The sequence below is a fragment of the Dicentrarchus labrax genome, unplaced genomic scaffold (genome assembly GCF_905237075.1).
Source record: "Dicentrarchus labrax unplaced genomic scaffold, dlabrax2021, whole genome shotgun sequence".
In the NCBI taxonomy this organism is placed as follows: domain Eukaryota; kingdom Metazoa; phylum Chordata; class Actinopteri; family Moronidae; genus Dicentrarchus; species Dicentrarchus labrax.
The window spans coordinates 7440755-7459437 of NW_026136715.1; the positions used below are offsets into that span (position 1 = coordinate 7440755).

At 40.9% G+C, this 18683-nt stretch overlaps 3 protein-coding genes across 5 annotated transcripts; all 3 read right to left on the minus strand.

Annotated features, from left to right (window-relative positions):
- Positions 1 to 23: 23 nt before the first annotated feature.
- Positions 24 to 4019, minus strand: LOC127377443 (peptidyl-prolyl cis-trans isomerase FKBP1A). The gene is made up of 5 exons (XM_051425317.1): positions 3882 to 4019; positions 3683 to 3730; positions 2089 to 2201; positions 1617 to 1791; positions 24 to 931 (listed from the first exon to the last, which is right to left on the minus strand). The coding sequence occupies exons 1-4, from the start codon at positions 3916 to 3918 to the stop codon at positions 1660 to 1662; spliced, it is 330 nt and encodes a 109-aa protein (XP_051281277.1). The 5' UTR covers positions 3919 to 4019; the 3' UTR covers positions 24 to 931; positions 1617 to 1659.
- Positions 4020 to 6327: 2308 nt separating this feature from the next.
- LOC127377277 (sodium-dependent lysophosphatidylcholine symporter 1-like) lies at positions 6328 to 14550 on the minus strand. Of its 2 annotated transcripts, none has more exons than XM_051425009.1 (14): positions 14362 to 14549; positions 13560 to 13679; positions 13329 to 13453; positions 13089 to 13221; positions 11750 to 11828; positions 11470 to 11627; positions 10304 to 10394; positions 10080 to 10201; positions 9590 to 9673; positions 9396 to 9479; positions 9185 to 9297; positions 8794 to 8937; positions 8538 to 8714; positions 6328 to 7238 (listed from the first exon to the last, which is right to left on the minus strand). In XM_051425009.1, exons 1-14 carry the CDS (start codon positions 14461 to 14463, stop codon positions 6851 to 6853), a joined length of 1920 nt encoding a protein of 639 aa, XP_051280969.1. In that variant the 5' UTR covers positions 14464 to 14549; the 3' UTR covers positions 6328 to 6850. The 2 variants fall into 2 exon arrangements, with proteins under 2 accessions (XP_051280969.1, XP_051280970.1); XM_051425010.1 differs by having other exon boundaries at positions 6972 to 7233; positions 14362 to 14550.
- A 677-nt stretch (positions 14551 to 15227) lies between these two features.
- On the minus strand, positions 15228 to 18581 carry fam110a (family with sequence similarity 110 member A). Of its 2 annotated transcripts, none has more exons than XM_051425012.1 (2): positions 18359 to 18581; positions 15228 to 17082 (listed from the first exon to the last, which is right to left on the minus strand). In XM_051425012.1, exon 2 carries the CDS (start codon positions 16894 to 16896, stop codon positions 15625 to 15627), a length of 1272 nt encoding a protein of 423 aa, XP_051280972.1. In that variant the 5' UTR covers positions 16897 to 17082; positions 18359 to 18581; the 3' UTR covers positions 15228 to 15624. The 2 variants fall into 2 exon arrangements, with proteins under 2 accessions (XP_051280972.1, XP_051280973.1); XM_051425013.1 differs by lacking the exon at positions 18359 to 18581 and adding an exon at positions 17174 to 18304.
- Positions 18582 to 18683: the final 102 nt, after the last annotated feature.

Consider the following 18683-nt stretch of genomic DNA (forward strand, 5'->3'; position numbering starts at 1 on the left):
CCCACATGGAAGGAAAATAGCAGTTTGTGTTAAAATTACTCTTTTAATGTGTATAGAGTAAGGAACAGATCTTTTACAACATCCACAGCTTGTTACACACAACTCCTTCAAATAAAGATAATCACAAACCCCAAGATGTGCCTACAAATCTTTGTGGGGGAACTTAACATGCACGTTTAGAAATCTTTTACCAGACACCAAATAACACTTTCCTTTTCTTTTTTTTTGGCAAAAAAAAATAAAAAATCCCAAAATGTTTGACAAGCAATCAACAAGACTAATGATGTCAAGTTGTGAATATTTCAGCAAGTTGTTTTTATAAATTAAGAATTGACGCTGCAGAATAGAAAAAAAGAAAATCCTACATCTGCAGAGACCTGTAGGCTGTTCATGGCAATAATGTGCTTGATTCATGAATCCCTGGTTACAATGTGTTCCAGACTTTTCTTCTAATTTAACCCAATAACAAGTATCACAAAGGTAATTCATAGAAATATCATTGTGTCAAACAACAATTTATTCTTATTTTTATTCAAGACAATTCATTACCCGCAATACAATTTTAGTGTAAAGGCCACAGAGCCACAAGAATGAGACTGATTAAATATTCATGACACTCTAAAACCTGGTCCTGATGGCAGACACATTTTTGTAAATTTTAAGTCAAATAAAAAAAAAAACATCACCATAAAAATACATAGCAGAATATGACAAAATACATGGGATGGGATGGCCTATGACTTATTACTGTATGGAATCTAAAATATAGTATGAAGGATAAAGTTTTTAAAGCAAGTGACGTAACACAATTTGTATCTAAATGGAAAGGAGAGTGAACTAGTGAAGCTATAGACATAGGTCCTATGCAGGGATCAAGAGCAGGAATCATCTGTTAATATTTTTCCTCCATGTTCCCAAGATAGGAGTCAACCTGCAGAGACAAGCGAGAGAGAGAAAAAAAAAAGGTTCTTAGTGTTGTGATTAAGGAGGAGAAGCAAGAGGGGATTACAGGATATGGAGGCGGAAGCTTGTTATGCACATACCATTTAATCTCTAAACAACAGTGGGGAAGTTGCAAAGGCCAAATGTATAGTCTCTGTAACTGAGCAGACATTAAAAGAGCTTTATGCTTGATCTGATAAGGCATTCATCACTGCACGGAGATACTAAAGTTACATAATTACCCCTTCTACACAGTATATGATGCGCGTAATCATGGTGACGGTACCAGGGGCAGATCTAGAGGGGCGGCAGCTGCCATCCCTAAAAGAGGCCTCGCCACCCCAATTCGGTGTCAAATGCTGTCAAATTTAACACATTAAGATTCATTCTAAAAATACTGTGTTAAAAATGTTAATTCATTTAATGATTTGACACTTTTTAGACAAAGTGACAGGATTAAGTTAAATGAAAAAAGACATGTCTAATCCCACCTTGAGGTATTTCTATTCAATGCTTTACTACAGTGCCACAACAATGTAATGTTTTGAGGTCAAATATTTTCCTTTGGGGTTTTTTCCTGAGCAAATATCAAATATGTGTTTTAATTAAAATCAGCATATATTCCTGCCGCCCTCTGGCCACCACGTGAATATGGTACAAATAAAACGTCTCACCCTGATAATTTGAGTGGAATTAAGCAAAGTGAGTGCACAAGTTTCAGGCTTCCAGGCTGATGAGCTCCACATCGAAGGTGAGAGTGGCGTTTGGTGGGATGATCCCCGGGTGCCCTTTGCTGCCATAGGCGAAGTCTGGAGAGCAGATCAGCTTCGCCCGCTGACCTACACTCATCTGTGGAGAAAATGGAAAAAGGTACTTGTATTACTGCGCTTTAGATTTAAGTCGCTGCAACAGATAACATATTTAAACAAATGTCTAGGCGTGTATACTTAGGACTTCTCTTCAGGACAGCACTCGCTCACAAACTGCATTCATTTCTAGGACACTGCTGGCTTTATATTTGGTCATTTAATCAATTTCCAGGTGAAAACCAACAAAACATTTCCAGGTTTTCCAGGATCCGTGGGGAACCCGGACTGTTAAGCTCATTAGAGTTATCATTTTCAGTGTAAACAACAAGCTCCTCACCTGGGCTACTCCTTCTTCCCAACCACGAATAACCTCCTGGTGTCCAATCTTGAATTTAAACGGCTTCCCCCGGGACCTCGAAGAGTCAAACACTTTCCCATCTGCCAGTGTGCCTGATAAAAACCAAGAGATCAGCTTGGGTTGTTGATGAGTCCCACTAGGGATGGGATGATAGACAATATTATTGTGTATGGCGATAAAGAAACACTGAGATAAATGTATCGCGGTACGATCGGCACAATAAGCGATTATTATTATTACAGATACTACGACTGCTATATGACTCCCCATTAATGAGGATACACATTTCCACAGAACAAAACTATTCAAATTGTGATGATTTGTTGGGGTCTGTAGTGAATAAACATCTTATATCTGAGGAACAAGATTTGTAGACCAGTGAATCTCTGCAGCACAACGTTACTACATTATAAGCCTGTTTTAACACCTGATAACGGTGAATATTGTTGCACAGATTGACTTGAGATTGCCAGCAGTCTGATTTCCTGATTTATTCTGAACAAGGGGACAAGGGGCAGCCTCCATCTTTCCAGTCAGTCCAAAACCCTAAGCCTAAATCCTAAATCACCATGGCTGAAGGATCGGTTTGCTTGTTACATCCCCCACTAAAATAAAAAAAAAGGATGTGTAGAAATAGTATAAATTCCCAAATAAAGCACAGGGAAATGCGGTTCCTATCTGTGATGCAGTTAATATTAGGGCTGCACAGTTAATAGAAACATTACTGAAATCACAGTGCAATATGCAAATAGCAAGAGCTGTAATGTTTTGATCAAAAGGTAAAAATGTGAGAAAACAGCATTATAATGAAGTAAATCTTATTCTTTCACATCATCATGATTTTAATACTTTCTTTTTTTGTGTGTGAAAATTAAATTTGTAATGCAAAAATGCTCATTCACACATAATCCTCAATCTCAACATGATGTTTTTGTACCATATGCAGCCCTAATAAACATGTTTATTAACATATAAAGGTGATTCCGGTGTGTTTTTTAGTGCCATTTTTAAACCCGTGGAGTTTATTTACGTGACTATCGTGACACCACGGTGTATCGCAATTATTTACATGTCATAATCGTGACATGAAGATGTCATATAGTCCCATAAAAGTCCCACTTCTCTTTGCCAAAGCAGCCTTCTAGCGGTGCCAGGAGCTAGCTGGCTAGCGTTAGCATCCCGGGGGGCCGGTTAGCTCCCGGTTAGCTCCCGGTTAGTTAGTGGGCTGACAGCAGCTACGGTACCGTTAGCTCCACTCCTGCTCCCTACTTACACAAAGCCACGAAATAACGTCAACACAAAGTACATTTAAACTACTGAAAACACGACACAAGAGGGCTCCGGTTGTTAAAAACACCGCATTAGCCGCTGTTAGCCGAACGGACACAACACGCCATCTGTTAAACAGCGTATTGGGCGCTAGCTGCTATGCTAACGCAGCGGCTGTTGAAGCTGAACCCCTCCAACGGCTCCTCCAACGGCTCCTCCAACGGTTCGGTCACGCGTCTAACGGTTAACATGGATACGTGAAATGAAAACGTTTCACATTCAGCCTCCGGTGTTTGTCACTCACCGACATAGTGCACCACGACGCGCTGCCCCTTCTTCGGGAATGTCTGTCCTGAAAGAAAAATGGGAGAAAATGGAGAAAGCATGTATAACAACGAACACCATGTTTGTACCCTGCGGAGGAAATAATAAAGAGAGGGGGTTTGTTTTTTTTTTTTTTGTTTTTTGTTTTGGTGTTAAAACAAAAGCCGATTAATTCCCACCATCGCCCGGAGTTATGGTCTCAATTTCTACTCCCATTTTGGCTCTTCGGTAACCTTCCTCTCGACCACCCTACAATGCGAGCGGAAGCAGGAGGCAGGGGCGGCCTGTTGCCGGGCTGGGTGGGCACCAGGAGGAGGGGAGGGGGGGGCGGCACCGATTGAGGCGTTATTATTATTATTATTATTATTATTATTATTAATAGTATTATCATTAAAATTATATATTATTTTGAAACTACATGTTAACCCAAACATACAAGCGTCTTATGTTAATACAAATTACACACGTAACAAATAAATAACATTGTTGTCACGCTGGAGTAGTGTTTCTGTGTTTGTATGGTTATGACATATCACTAGGGTCATTGTAGGGTTATTATAATAATAATAATAATAATACATTTTATTTATAAGCGCTTTTCTAAATACTCAAAGACACTTTACATAAAAATATAAAAGCAGCAAAACAACATCAAATAGTAAAACATTAAAAACACATCAGACTAAGCTAAACATTAAAATAGCATTTATTTACACAATTATTTGTCTGTTAATGTGCTTTTATATGTTCACATCCACCTGCCAGATGACAATTAGCCTGCACGGCACATTTACATAATGGACTTCTCATGTTAATTATTGTTCACTGTCCCATTTTAAATAAATAAACTTCAAACAATTAGGCTACTTTTCCTATGTGGTGAAAAGTCGACATAAAACCAATGATCAGTATGTTGAGTTAACTAACAATTAACCTATTAAACAAATATAATGTATATATAAACATATTCAAATGTTTTAATACTCAAAATGGTTATAATACCCAACAATATTAAGATAAAAAGCCACAATTCTATGTCCGTGAGCATGGGAGCCAGGGGCCCCAGGGGTCAGGAACCTGTGTTTGGACATTTCTTGCCATAAAAACACACAAAAAAGAAGCAAAATGACAAAAAAGCTGCAAAACTACCCCACAGAGAAGCTTAACAACCACAAAAAGAAGAAAAAGGACCACAAAGATGCAAAAATGACTACAACGAGACACACACCAACTCCAAACAGACACAAAGTGGCCACAAGCAGATGGAAAACAACTGCAAATTAAACAACAAACTACTGCAAATTACACAGCCATGTCGTTTGTAGACGCTGTGTTTCCTTCAGGTGTCTTGCTCTTGCTATAGGAGGGGGTGGGTTCCCTTTTACACGTCTGAGTCCAGCCAGGGTCCCATTGTCTCATAATCCGTCCATGTCTATAAGCCGTCTATAAGCCGATCAACAGACTTTTTTTCTCAGACATTTTGACGTAGAAAAGCAGCAAAGTCACAGGTGCTGAATGACAAATTCCACTTCCAGGGCACCGTGTTGTGCACACTGGCTCACAGCGTTACACATAAATGGAACAGAGCTCTCGTTATTATTAGTTTCACCTGTGTTTTTCCTCTTTTGACAAGTTAAAATGCCAGCAGTGACGAAGGCCTACTAGGTAAAGAGGAGGGTGTGACGGTAGGACAGATCCAGTATATCAATAACAGATTTGTTTGTTTAGTACATGTAGTTTTTTTTTGTATTTTTTTTTTTACTTCTGACAGGCAAAGTAACAGGAGCAGTCAGATGATCAGACAGTTGGCAAACGAGCTAACAGTTTAATCAGGTTAAACTGAAAGTTGAGCATTGGGAATAATCTAAACTGTAGTCGGTATAGTCGGGGTCAAGATCTAACAAGTAAGTCTGTAAATTGTGACAGTCTGTATAAAAACTTCACTGCTTGCTTTCGTTTTCCCTTCCAAAGAACTTCGCCTAACGTGGGCCATTGCTCAAGACCTGAATGATTGTTTGATGTTCCTTTTACCACGCCTGTGTGTGGTGATGTGATAACACTGCTGGAAATACGTAGGTGGTTTCTGACCCTTTAACCCTATAAACACTGCATATATAGACCTTGTTTTGTAGTATTAAAATCACGCAAAAACAGAAGCAGCGCAGTAACATCATGATGTTATTAATGGTTATTTGATGGCTTACAGATGTGGGTACTAATCTGTGATGCATACTGAATTGTTTGGCCCTTTAGTCGAGTGTTCACTCTCCTTTAGCTCTGTATTTGACTGCTAAATGCTCCACTTAGTGTTTTTTTTATTTAAAGCTTGTTCAATGAAAACAGCTGCCTGCTGAGGCCCTAAAATAACTCAATGAAAGTGTCTGATTGAGTTAACTGTCACACCTCTCAGATGACCTTCATTTAATCAATCCACCGTCTTTTTTTTTTCACTCACAAAAAAAACAACAACAACCTAATGCAGGGATCAAGCTGTGTGAACGTCTAATGTAGAAAGTGTTTGTCTAAAGGTAAGAGAGCTTCCATCACGTCTGTACTGTATGTGTGTAGAGTGAATCAGACATGTACTGAGCTGATGACATTGAATGAAAATGTACAAACGAATGATTACTGACAAAAGTTTATTAATTTTTAATAATTAATAAACACTGGTGCAGGAAGTTTGCAGAGGTGTGTGAATGTACGCAAATAAAACGTATGCATAGTGTTGAAAATAAATGCAACTTTCAAGCATATGGGGCAAACAATGACTACAAGATTAGACTACATACACTTTTAAAAACCTGCTGTAACTTCAACATGAATCCAAATAAACAACATTGCAGAGACAAACAGTAGCATTAAATGTAGCTATGCAACAACATGTCGTTTCCACCCTTCAGATTTCGTATGGATAAAACAAACAAGGTTTAATGTATTAATCAGTGAACTTTATTGAGGTGCTGGTACGGGACCTTTTCTTTCCTTTGGTCAAAGCTAGGCTAGATGTTTCCAGTCTTTATGCTAAGCTAAGATAGCTGGCTGCTGGCTGTAGTTTCGTATTTAACGTACAGACATGAGAGCTCTCTGCAAGAAAGTAAAAAAAAAAATAAGCTCCCAAAATGTCAAATTATCACTTAAAGGTGTCAGACTATACCCACGACACTTTGGATTTCACACTTGACCTGCTAGAGAAAGGCCCGGGGTCATTTTTAGGGACATTTCTGCCCAATTTATCGTCTCCAGAGTGCCGGTATGGGCTCTGCTTATGCCACTGAGGATTAACATTTGACTGGACAACTGATGTAGGCCGCCTGTATTGTCCAGAGGGGCTCTTTGATACGTTGGAGAGGACAGATGACTTGACTGAGCATTTTTTATCATGATTGTCACAACCCGGTGAGGAATTTGACTTGTATGACGCGTCTGTCTTTGTGTGATAATGTGAAGTTGATGTCACACCAGCATGGGGCTGCTGCACAACCGTTGGCTGCTCTGAGTTTTCTCCCGGGGCCGATGAGGATGATGTAGCTCCTGTGCTGGAGGAAAAACAAAGAATATTAATGAATCAAAACATGTATGTCACTATGAAGTTGTTTTTACTGGCATATACAGTAATCTGATAAATGTGATGCTGTTTTTGAAAATGATGCTATGATAATATACATAGATATTACTGCAAGGAAGATGTGTTGCAAGAGGTTTCACAGAAATATGAATTTCAGTGTCTCTATGGATATAATTAATCCTGAAAGAGCGAGAACAGTCTGCGCATATATGCAAAAGACATCACAAAGCTGTTATTGTTCTGCAGCTATTTCAGTGCATGTATTACATTTGTTTGACTAGTCAGAGTGTTCATGGTTTAAGGGTTTTGGAAAATCTGAAAAAAAAAAGCCTACCAACTCCTCTGAAGCTCAGTGATTAGCAATATCTCATTTTACACGTCTGTCTTTGCGTGGATTAAACAAACAGCATAACATATAACATAACAAATAGTAGTATAATAGTTTGCCCTATTTCTGGTCTTTATGCTAAGCTAAGCTAACCACTTGCTCCTTGTAGCTACAAAGTGGTGTCAGTCTTCTCATCTAACTCTCAGGAAGAAAGGGGGATAAGCTAATTTACCAGTATGTCAAATAATTTCTTTAATATCCCATTGACTTGTAGCGCAGTAGCAATGCTGACATCAAAGCTTTGGAAAAAAGCTTTGAAATATATACTCGAGGTATAACCAGGCTGCTATTTGATATCCAGACTGTGAACTTGTCATTTGGGGTCATGTGTCTGTCAACCTGATGAATGTAAGTCAAAATGTTCACTCTCTTTTAGCTGAGTTTTCATCTTCTACCAACTCCTAAAGGAAATATCTGGCTCTTAACTTCCTAAGTGCTCCACTATGTTCACCAACAAGTCACTAAAGTAGTTTTTAAGAGTTTATTTTTTTGATTTTTTTGCTGAAACAGCTGCAGCAGAAAACAACACTACAGGAGCAGTGAGAGTGAACCATCTGTTAAGTAACAGTTAAGCTGTCTTCTGTGTTTGTAATGTTATCTTAAAATGTCTGTATCTTTATCTCTTCACTTAATTTATGTCTTTCCTGTCATGTGGCAAATGGATCAGACTTGATCTGATAATAAAGTATCCTCATTATCATATAAAGGTGCAGATTTACATCATTATTTTCTGTAGGTTGATCACTATGATGCATAATTTCAACATTTAATAACCATCATTGTTATATAATATCATTATAAGCACTTTGAAGATCACAAACATCAGGAACCATCGATGGCCTTCATCTCTTGAGAGGATAATTCACCCGAAAAGCCACTTACTGAACTGTGGTCAGTTGTTCCCGGAGCTGTAAAGATTGCCTCTCATTGATTGGGTAGGAGTGAAAAAAGACCATCCCTATCAGCAGAAGTGCGATGGGAACTGGTGAGAACAGCACAATCAGAGCCATCACCACTCCGTCGCCATGGTTACACGCACCCGCTCTGTAGCCCACAAATCTGCAGACAGGGAAAATGTGATGAACCGAGAGATGTACACACATAACACATAAAGTGAGTGGAGGGAGGACTGACTCACTGCAATGTCATGGTTGAGATCCCAACGGACAGGCCTCCTGCCAGCTTACTGCAGAAGGCGTAGCAGGAGAAAAACAGAGGCTCCAGGTCTTTGCAGGACGGATGTCTCACAGCAAAGTCGTCCACCACATCGGGGAGCATAGACCTAATAGCCGATACACAACAAGCTGACATATCACATGCCAAAACCCTAACCCTAACCCATGTCAATTTAGATGAGCGGCGCTGCAGTCAACAAAACACATCTTCGCTAGAATATTCATCAGAGGCCAGAGTCAGGTGGGCAATGTGAATGATTCATGTGCACTGCATTCAGTTCTGATACTGATTAGAGCTGACAGGGGCCTTGGAAAGGACTGAGAACTTTGTGTCCTAGCTGGGAGCTGACTCACCAGGGTAGCAAGAATATGGTCGCCACACTGAATCCCATCAGAATGCACATAGTCATGAAGACTGGCAGGTTACTGGGAACACAGGCAACTATAATCGCTGCTGGGATGAAGAGCTGAGAGAGACAGGCCTCACAGATAAGAAGGAGATTTTGAAGATGTGGTACATGGCTCTCATTCGGATTATTGTATAAGAATATGTGCGATAGCTTACTGATAATCCGATGAAAACTGTGGCCTTTTTTCCAATTCTCAGAAGAACTGCTTGCCACAGAGGAACTGCTATAGAGGCAGAAGCCTGTGGAAACATTCATCTTTTAATCATGTGAAATCCTTGAAAGGCCTGTTGAGATGTTGCATTTATAAACATCTTGGTGAGCAGAGTGTGTGATTCTAGTTGTATCTCACCAGTAGAACCAGTAGGAGGTGCTGGAACTGGGCTCCCAGCCCAGCAGCATGACTGCAGAAGAGTGCAAAGTTACCCAACGACATCTGAGATAACAGATACAGGACAAAAACACGTGTTATGCTTTTATAAAAAGGTGTAACTGGTGCTGTTGTGCTCCCCTGAAAACATGATTGGTGACATTTTGGGTGGTCTTAATAAAGATACCCATGCATGCTATTCTTGCCATCACCATAGTGACACAATATCATAAAAGTTCACTCACTTTAACTCAAAGATCAGAAAAAGCACCCTGTCCCTAAAAAAAGAGAGCTCCCAGAAATCTGTGGTACATTTTGCATTAAATATGGAAAAAGAAATCTGGAAACCAAGTGCAGATATGGATATGAAAGGACAATTATATAAGGATTATTAGCTTATGAAGCTCCTTTTACTCCTTTAGAGCTGTGGTTTAGAGGAATGTGACACAGCCACTATGAGCTCAAACTGTACCTGAAATGCAAGTGCACTGAACACAAAGCCAAGCACCAGTCGTTGGTAAGGTTTGTGGCATATCAGCAACTTCAGCGAGGTCAGATAGGACGGTCGTACTTTCTCATCAGAGCAGACAGGCGCTGAAAATAAAATGAAATTTTAAGGAAGAAGAGTGAAATATTTGTGAAATTGTAATGAAAACTGAAAAAATAATTAGCATTAACCACTTTTGAATGACTCACCCTGCTGCTCCTGCACCCCCAGGAAGAGAACCAGGCTGCAGAGGAAAAACAAGGCACCCATGACCAGAGCTGAGGTCAGGAAAGCCTTATGCTGGGGGGCAAAAAAACACACATTAGACATTTAAAGATATTATGCTGCCAACAAACACATACCCAGAGGCTTACAATGTTTGCTATTCAGTTATGTAACATAATCCTCATATGTTTGGGATTACTTTGCCTTTAGATCAAAGCAAGTTGTCCCACTTCAGAGTATTCAATAGGGCACTTTCATGATTATAAATGACCATTTCAACTTGTGCTCAAAGCTTATTATAGTATTTTCCATTACTTTTTATTTGTATTTTGTTTTTAATTTCCAGTCAGTTTCCAGAATGGGTTTGTCTGTTTCAGTTTAGTTCTATTGTTTGACAATGTTTAGTTTTTATTAGTTTCTGTATTAGTTTTAGTTTTTTTCATTATTATAATTTTGGAGCATTTGTCAGAAAAGCATTGACTCACAGTAATTTAGACATCGTAGTCTCAAAAACATTTGCACCAACGCTCCCTCATGCTTGTTGTACTGACTAATTTGATAATTACCGGTACTAAAACATTTCCTGTGTATTTTAACTTTTTTTCAAGTACATAATATTGTTTCAGTAATTTTTTGTTTTTCTTAACCCTAGATTTACTTTAGTTAATTAAAATGTTTCTTCATGCCTAGTTTTAATTTTTAGTTTAGATTTCGCAGAGATTTAGAGGCGAAGCATGATACTACAATGTGGAACTGTTCCTTTAGTCCAACATAATCCCCATTTATTACTTACATAGTTTAAATTAAGTGTTGTTTTTCAAAATACACTGAGGTTATTTATTTCTATTACATTTAGTCTGGTTCTCCTCAACACTGCAGATGTGTAACAACAACAAAATCCTGAGAACACATGTATACACACACACACACACACACACACACACACACACACACACACACACACACACACACACACAGATGAACACACAACAATGCCTATGTTGAGCTAAGGGCAGTAAATTACAGGGTAACAAGATATCCCTGGGACTGTGTGAGTACAATGCCAAAGAAATGCTGCTGGGCTGCTAGGGAAATGTGAGCGTTATCTCAGCTCAGTTAGTTTATATAACGCTTCAGGTTCAGGATCTACCGTTTCCTGCAGGGTTGCGTTCTGTGGTGAAGATGTGCTTTGAGGTGTTTCATGGTCCAAATGTTGACAGACATCTTGTTTCTCTTTGTTGTACACAGCTACAACTTGACCCTGAATTACAGAAGCCAACAGCATCGCCAGCATCTCCACGCTCATTCCTGCCACAGAAAGACAGAGTCAAAGCGAAGAGGACAAGGCGTGTGAGGGGGGAAATCCTGGTCTACATTTTGTTCGGCTTGACCTGAGAATAAGGATCTGAGATGAGTGTCGGTACTCTTACTGTAGGCTGTGGCAGAGTCTCTGTCTCTGCGATCTCCCCCCAGGAACATGCTGAGGGAGAGGTAAGGAACGTTGTAGCACTGTTAATGGATGACAGGGGAAAACATGAGGCCAACTGACAGCACATGAGCGGTGTGAAACTCGGTAGCCATGGTGACACAGCTTGGAGCAAAATGGCTGCAGCAACAGTGACATAAAAATAGTAGGAAATTCTGTCTCCATGGTGATGTGAGAAAGATGGAGAAAAGAGCTCAGTAGTGGGGGCAAAAAGATCGATAGATGACAAAGAAATGGGTACCAGCATTGATTGAAGTAAAAGGACCAGCACAGCAATGTCAACAATGAGGGAATGAGAAGTGTAGGAGAAACTGCAGTGGCTGCAAAACATAAAAGGCCCTTTCTACCGCCAGAGTTTGGTTTGTCCGTTCTGGGCTACTGTAGAAATATGGCAGTTCAACATGGCAGCCTCAGCGGAAGAGGACCAGCTCCCTCCGCAGATAGAAACGGCTCATTCTAAGATAACAAAAACACAGCAATTCCTATATTCAGGTGATTGTACACTAATGAAAACATACAGAATGAATGTTCAACGTTCTGAATATTATCTTCAATTTCTGCCAATAGATTCTCCTAAATGTTACGCTGGACCTTAAAGTCAGGTTGTGCCCAACTGAGGGGTTGGGCCTCTCAAAAGGGTCACAACATAAATCTGAGGAGTTGTGAGGTGATGAATAGGAGAGGACAACTCTTAGACATCTGAAATTTGCGATGAGGGTCCTATAAAATCTATATTTGAAAAGCAACTAAAAAGGGAGTTGTCAGATAAATGTAGTGGACTTAAAGGTCCAGTGTAACATTTAGGAGGATCCTTTGGCAGAAATGGAATATAATATTCACAGGTATGTTTTCATTAGTGTAGAATCACCTGAATATAGGATATTGTTATGTTTTTGTTACCTTAGAATGAGCCGTTTTTATCTGCAAAGGGGGCAGGTCCACTTCTACTGAGGCCGCCATGTTGAACCACCATGTTTCTACAGTAGCCCAGAATGGAAAAACCAAACTCTGGCTGTAGATAGGGTCTTTGCAGTTGTACAGCCACCGTAGTTTCTCCTACATGCTAGGAAGGCTGAGCCAAATTCAAATAAATCTGCAACTTCACCGCTAGATGCCACTAAATCCTACACACTGGTCCTTTAAAAGTAAAATATTTCCCTCTGAAATGTAGTGAAAAAGAAGTATAAAGTAACATAAAATGAAAACACTCAGATATATGCTTCAAAATTGTACTAATTGGGGTAAAGGAATGAGAAGTGCCAGTAACACTTACACTGACTTACACTCATGAGGGTCTCGAACAGACAGGCTGCTGTAAGGAACCACAGCACACTGAGCGCCTTTGACACTGAGCCTCGTGGCACAAACCACAGCAGCAGATAGGACAGGACACCAAATGGCGTGGAAAGAACCAGCCTGTGAGATAAACATGGTTGGCTCTGTTGAATACAGCGCCGGAGGATGAATCGCAGATTAATTCAAGATGAAGTGTGTTAAACATTCGGCTCCACCAACCAACCAACCATGGAGTGAGTTTGCCGACGGGCGTCCAGTTACTGCGGCCCACCAGATATCCAACCACGGGGTCTGTCACAGCATCCCAGGCCCGACTCACAAATAAAATCATGGAAACATAGGAGGCCTCCATCTGTGAGACACCGAGATGCTTTATTTTGAAATTCAGACACATACAGGAGGCAAGATGGTATAGTTAAGAAAAACAAGTGGTTGTTTTTGTAAGCCGTGATCTTTACCTGCACAACATCCAGAAGAAAGATCTGCAGGGAAACACCTATAGCTACTGTGGTAATCTGATATGGGACCCCACCCACAGCATAACACACCTTCCTGGCTAGAGGAATCCCCCCAGACCCCTGTGAAGACCAGAGAGCAGACAGGAAGGTGAAGTGTTACTGTTCTCTGTGTAACCACTGAAACATGAGTTCAAACATTTAGCTGATTTTGTGTATTTAGAAAGTTTCTCTACATTCTTTAAATTCTGCCAACTAACTTTTAGTCATTTCTGGTTTTCATCTCTTTAGTTTAGTCACACAACTATCACAGTGAAATCCTTCAAATGAGAGTCTTCTGCTAACATTTCTTTCAGTTCTTCTTCCAAATGAAGTTCTCTTGTGCCTGTAGAATATAACAATAGGTGATGTGCAATTTTAAGAGTATGTGGTACAAAAAACAATATTGTGTTTCCAAAACTAGAATATTTTAGTAAATATTTTAGGTCAGTTTACGTAATTTTATTTCCAGTTTAGTTCACCTCCATTTAAATCAAGTTTTGAACTTATTATTATTTGATGCACTGTGTTAAAAAAAAAGTAGGATTTTTATTTTTTAGACAGCAGTATAAGACGTATTGTATAAATGGAAACACAGTGTTGTTGTTTTTGTGCACCCTGCTCTCAAAATTGAACTTGTGTTTCTCTGCATCAAAACAACCCAGCAAAAACTGCAATACAGTTGCCATGAGTGGTGAATTTAAAAATATCATCTGTAGTCAACATCTGAGTAGGAGAAGAAAAATATTTAATTTGGAAAACGTACCCTCTGCTGATCTTTGCTGCATGAGTCTCTGTCCGCGGTCTGTCTTAATAACTGATTCTTTAATATCTGGACTTGATTCGTAAAAGTCTTAAGACAATCCATCCCTGGAATAATGCCACAATACGGAGCGACAGTCAGACACACTACCACTACTTGTTTGACGCTGGAATCTGGTTGAACAACTTGTTAGGTGAGGTGCTCTTATCCACCCACCTCCTCATATTCACACTAAGAATGAAGGAACTTAACAACAGTTCTATTATGTATGTGTTACTTAACAAAAAACTATTTATTAATGATTTTTACTGTATGTTCGAAAAGTTTAACTGGCTGCAGGTCACTTTTAAATGCTACAAATGAACTCTAATGATACGTATAGATGTATAGCTAAATTTAAAACCTGGTTTGGAGCTTTTCAAAGTTTAAATTCAAGTATATTTTTACTTTTTTGTCCCATGTCTGACCCCAGTTCCAGCACCTCCTAATGCAGAATTAAAGAGTGCAAAATAAAACAAGAGCCATTTTAAATAAAAAAAAAATACTGTTAGTATTTTCTCAGTTCATCTAAAAAAAGGCCACGGTTTTCATAGATCAGTAAGAAATCAGAGATATTCCTGCACAGAGCAATAGTATGTGTCAGTATGGACTGCTCTGACCTCTTGTGGAACAGCAGTGAACATTTCCTCCATTAAATGACGCCTGTCGGTCCCGTTCTTCCTCTTTCTGACAATTTCATAATCAGCACCTTCTTCAAATGAAGAGCTGTTTCAAAGCAATTGCATACATTACATACATTGATATGGACTAACATTATGTACGTTTGACCACTGTTGTGGTTCTGTAAAATAAATCAGTAACAAACAAGATGCTTGCATCATTCAATCTTTAATGCCGCACATTTACAGCCAGAGATGACACCACGACATCTCCAATGTGACACACACGCACAAAAACACGTTTGAAAAGTCAAAATAACAAAAAATATTGAGAATTTCTCAAATTAATAAGTGTTTCTGTTCTTCAATAACACATTTCATCAAATCTCAAATTTTGTAAGATAAAAAATGAAATAAAAAACAACAAAAAACCTGATCAAAACAAACAACAAGGGAAGTAAATTACTTGGCAAATTGCATCCATCATTATATCATCACATCAGTTTGCTACCAGTTTAATCACAGGATCTCATCACTTAATGTGTTTTGCAGACACACTGAAATTTACTTTTGTTTTAAAGCTTATTTTAGACCATTTAACACCATCCTATAAATTGGTGCTTTTACTTGTATTGTCTTTGTCATGACGGAGTCCATACAGCCATTTGATCACTCTTGCATTTCTCTCAATAACAGAAACACCGTAGGGAACACGCCCTGCAGCATTGGTCGCTTCCTCCTCCTCCTCACCTTCATCCTCTCTGCCCGAGCCTGCACACTCAGACCCTGGAGCGCTCACACTGCGGAAGCGAGCCATGGACACAATGTCAGAACTAGATCCAGCCCACTCCTGCAGGTCTGCAGGGTCCAGACCACACAGGTTGAAGAAGCGCTCCAGCTCTGTGCCGGCTCTGGAGCACCGGTCACTCATGTCTGATTTAGACCGGGTAAGAGAGGGGCGCTTCCTGGAGCTCGAAGAGGACAAACGAGTAATTGCCGGGGAGGGAGGAGGGAGAAGAGGGAGGCTGGGGGGAGGTGTAGCAGGGACAGGGGTTCCACCTGGAGAAGAGGGAGGGTCGTCAGGTTTTGATGGAGCAACAACAGGTTTCAGAGGAGAAGGACCTGCTGTTGTTCTGAGGTGAAAGAGACGCAGGTGTGAAGTAGCCGGGCGGAGTGGAAACTTGGAATGTAAAGGTATGGGCTGGAGGGGCTGCCGGATGTACTGAGGTGGTCTGCAGGGTGTCCTCACAGGGCTGGCCTGAGGCATGACATCCACCCTGCGTACAGTCCCTGCAGCTGGAGACCCAGGAGAGCTGGGACTCTCTACCCTGGCAGGTCCAGAGGCTTTTAATCTCACTTTAGCAGGACTGGACCAGTCGTGACGGGGAGGTGGACACGGTCTCTCCTTTTTCTGCTGTGCCCCTGCAGGTGTGGGGCAAAGAGAGCTGTGTGAAGGGGTGGTAGGAGCTTTACTGTCCTCTGAGTTTACAGTAACACTGGACTGAGGCCCATCATTCACACCACTGATCAGGTTACTCAGATGCTCCAAGTCGAGCTGGACTCCCTCCTTCTTTGTTTTCATTGGGGTCGGTGTCTTCCTGGTGGGTCGCAGAGCGGTGCTGGGGTTTAGCAGAGGCTTCCGCACATCAGGAGCCCTGACCGGCTGCTGTTTAGAAAGAGCCACCCGACTCTTGACATATTTAGCCTTGTCCGCTTCTAGCCTCTCCACCGCGCTCTGCTTTGGTCTGCCTGCTGCTGTCGGGAACTGCCGGTAGAAGTCTGGCCCCACTGGCCCCTGGGGCCGCAAGCGTGGTGGTGTAGCAGCTACAGCAGTCCTCTCCGGTTTTCTAACCGGGCGCTGGAGAGTCTCCAAAGGCATTTTGTAAAACTAGAAGTACCTGTCCCTGTGCACTTTCAGTTTAAAGCTTCCTCCTTGGCTGATTTGAATTAAATATCTCTGCAGAAGTTATTCTGTATTTGTGCGTCTATATAGCTGTCTCATGATGAGCTCCACTCCTTTTTTGAAGAGATGTAACGTCAGCATCACAGTTGGACCCTTGACATCCTGTGGAAAGGAGACACATCAGTCAGGAGAGTATATGAAGGAAAGACAGCTCAATAAAGACCTGAAATAAACAGTCGACGAAGACATTTACCTCATACGACAAGCAAGCATCCCTGTTTCAGACTCTTCTAACACAGACAGGACACAGCCAACTCCACAAAGTCACTACACCCATAAACCCCACCCCTTTCTATACAGCTGCAGCCAATCAGCCTCCTGAAGCCTTCCCTATTTGCAAGTTCATTGGCTGCCAGCACAGACAGATTTGAACAATAACTTGCAGTCATCCATCTCTCCGCAGACAAACACACAATAAAACTGACACTTCATTTTCAGTCAGTAGAAGGCCTGTGAAAAGAGTGGCAGAAGTGTGTGTGTGTGTGTATGAGAGGGGTGATGGGGAGGTGCATCAGAACAGCTGTCAACAAGCTATTGTCTGGAGGCAATACAGAGCAGATCACACACACACCAACAGCTGCTATGGGAACAATGACTCCTCATCTTTAAATAAAGCAGTCAGTTGCCAGGGTTTGTAACGGACTTCTTCCTGAACTACAAACCTCTGTAGGTTAAGAAAAGTCATAACAAAGGGGTGCAACTCAGCATCTGTTGACCCATCCCTCTTTGTGCACATCTATAAACCTCTAATTGGGATGAAGGTCATAATAGTGAGCTTGATGAACACAGGCTCTCTTCCTGCACTGCTGTATATACTTAAAGATACTATGTGTGTTTGAAATGTGCCGCTTGAACAATCTGCATCTGCCAGTCACATTCTCTACATATTTGCCATTCCAGTCTGAGCCGAGCCAAACTCCTGCTGATAGAGCTCCATACAAACGTTTCAGTACCTCCATTTCTTACCTTACAGATATCTACCCCCTCTCCAACAAAACAACGGGATCTCCCTTTACCAGGAGAGACAGCCAGCACTGTGACACATATCATTAAGGTATCAGGCTGGTGTCATTACAAACCAAAGAGGAATGTCAAGAGGTGGGTCAGACAAACAAAAATAGAGCTACTAATTTAGTGTTTCTGAGTCAAGTGCTGGCATGTTCTGCTATTGAGAGTAAATGACAACCATTGAGCGAAGCAGGAAGCCGAAGACAAATGAAACAGAAACACAAAAGGCCAGGTAAACAACACATAAAATGTCCCCACATGTACTCAAGGCCTACATTCTAGTCTTGCCCTGACAAGCTCAAGGTCTGCCTGTATGGAGGTGTAGGTTGTTAGAAAGTTTCTTTTTCTGCCATTTCTACAGAAAACTCACCTTGTCGGTCCCTGTTGGGTCTCCTGAGACTCTCCTGGGTTTGTGGTTTTAGCCCAGTGAACACAGTGCTGTCCTGTTCCTCCAGGAGAATGTTTGAAAGTACTTAGCAGCTCAAGACAAACCTGTTTGACAACTCATGTGTGCTCTGCTGAGCCCGCCCCCGCCTCATGCTGATTGGTCCAATAACTCTCCTACAAGGATATAAGCTGACTTCTTTTTAGTCACCTGACTCTGCCATTGTTTTATGTTGCCAGCAGGATGATAAGCACTTTGTGTTGCGCTCTGGTATCACAATTCATCAACACTATCTGACATACTTTGAACG

Excerpts from the sequence above, each read along its gene's own strand:
- LOC127377277 (XM_051425009.1), bottom strand. The coding sequence starts at position 14,463 with ATGGATTGTCTTAAGACTTTTACGAATCAAGTCCAGATATTAAAGAAT. Across the intron at positions 9,298-9,395 it reads CAGTTTTCATCGGATTATCA|CTCTTCATCCCAGCAGCGAT; the intron begins GTAAGCTATCGC and ends TGTCTCTCTCAG. Across the intron at positions 8,938-9,184 it reads ACCATATTCTTGCTACCCTG|GTCTATGCTCCCCGATGTGG; the intron begins GTGAGTCAGCTC and ends ATCGGCTATTAG.
- LOC127377443 (XM_051425317.1), bottom strand. The coding sequence starts at position 3,918 with ATGGGAGTAGAAATTGAGACCATAACTCCGGGCGATG. Across the intron at positions 3,731-3,881 it reads GACCATAACTCCGGGCGATG|GACAGACATTCCCGAAGAAG; the intron begins GTGGGAATTAAT and ends TTTTTCTTTCAG. Across the intron at positions 2,202-3,682 it reads CGTCGTGGTGCACTATGTCG|GCACACTGGCAGATGGGAAA; the intron begins GTGAGTGACAAA and ends GGTTTTTATCAG.
- fam110a (XM_051425012.1), bottom strand. The coding sequence starts at position 16,896 with ATGCCTTTGGAGACTCTCCAGCGCCCGGTTAGAAAACCGGAGAGGACT.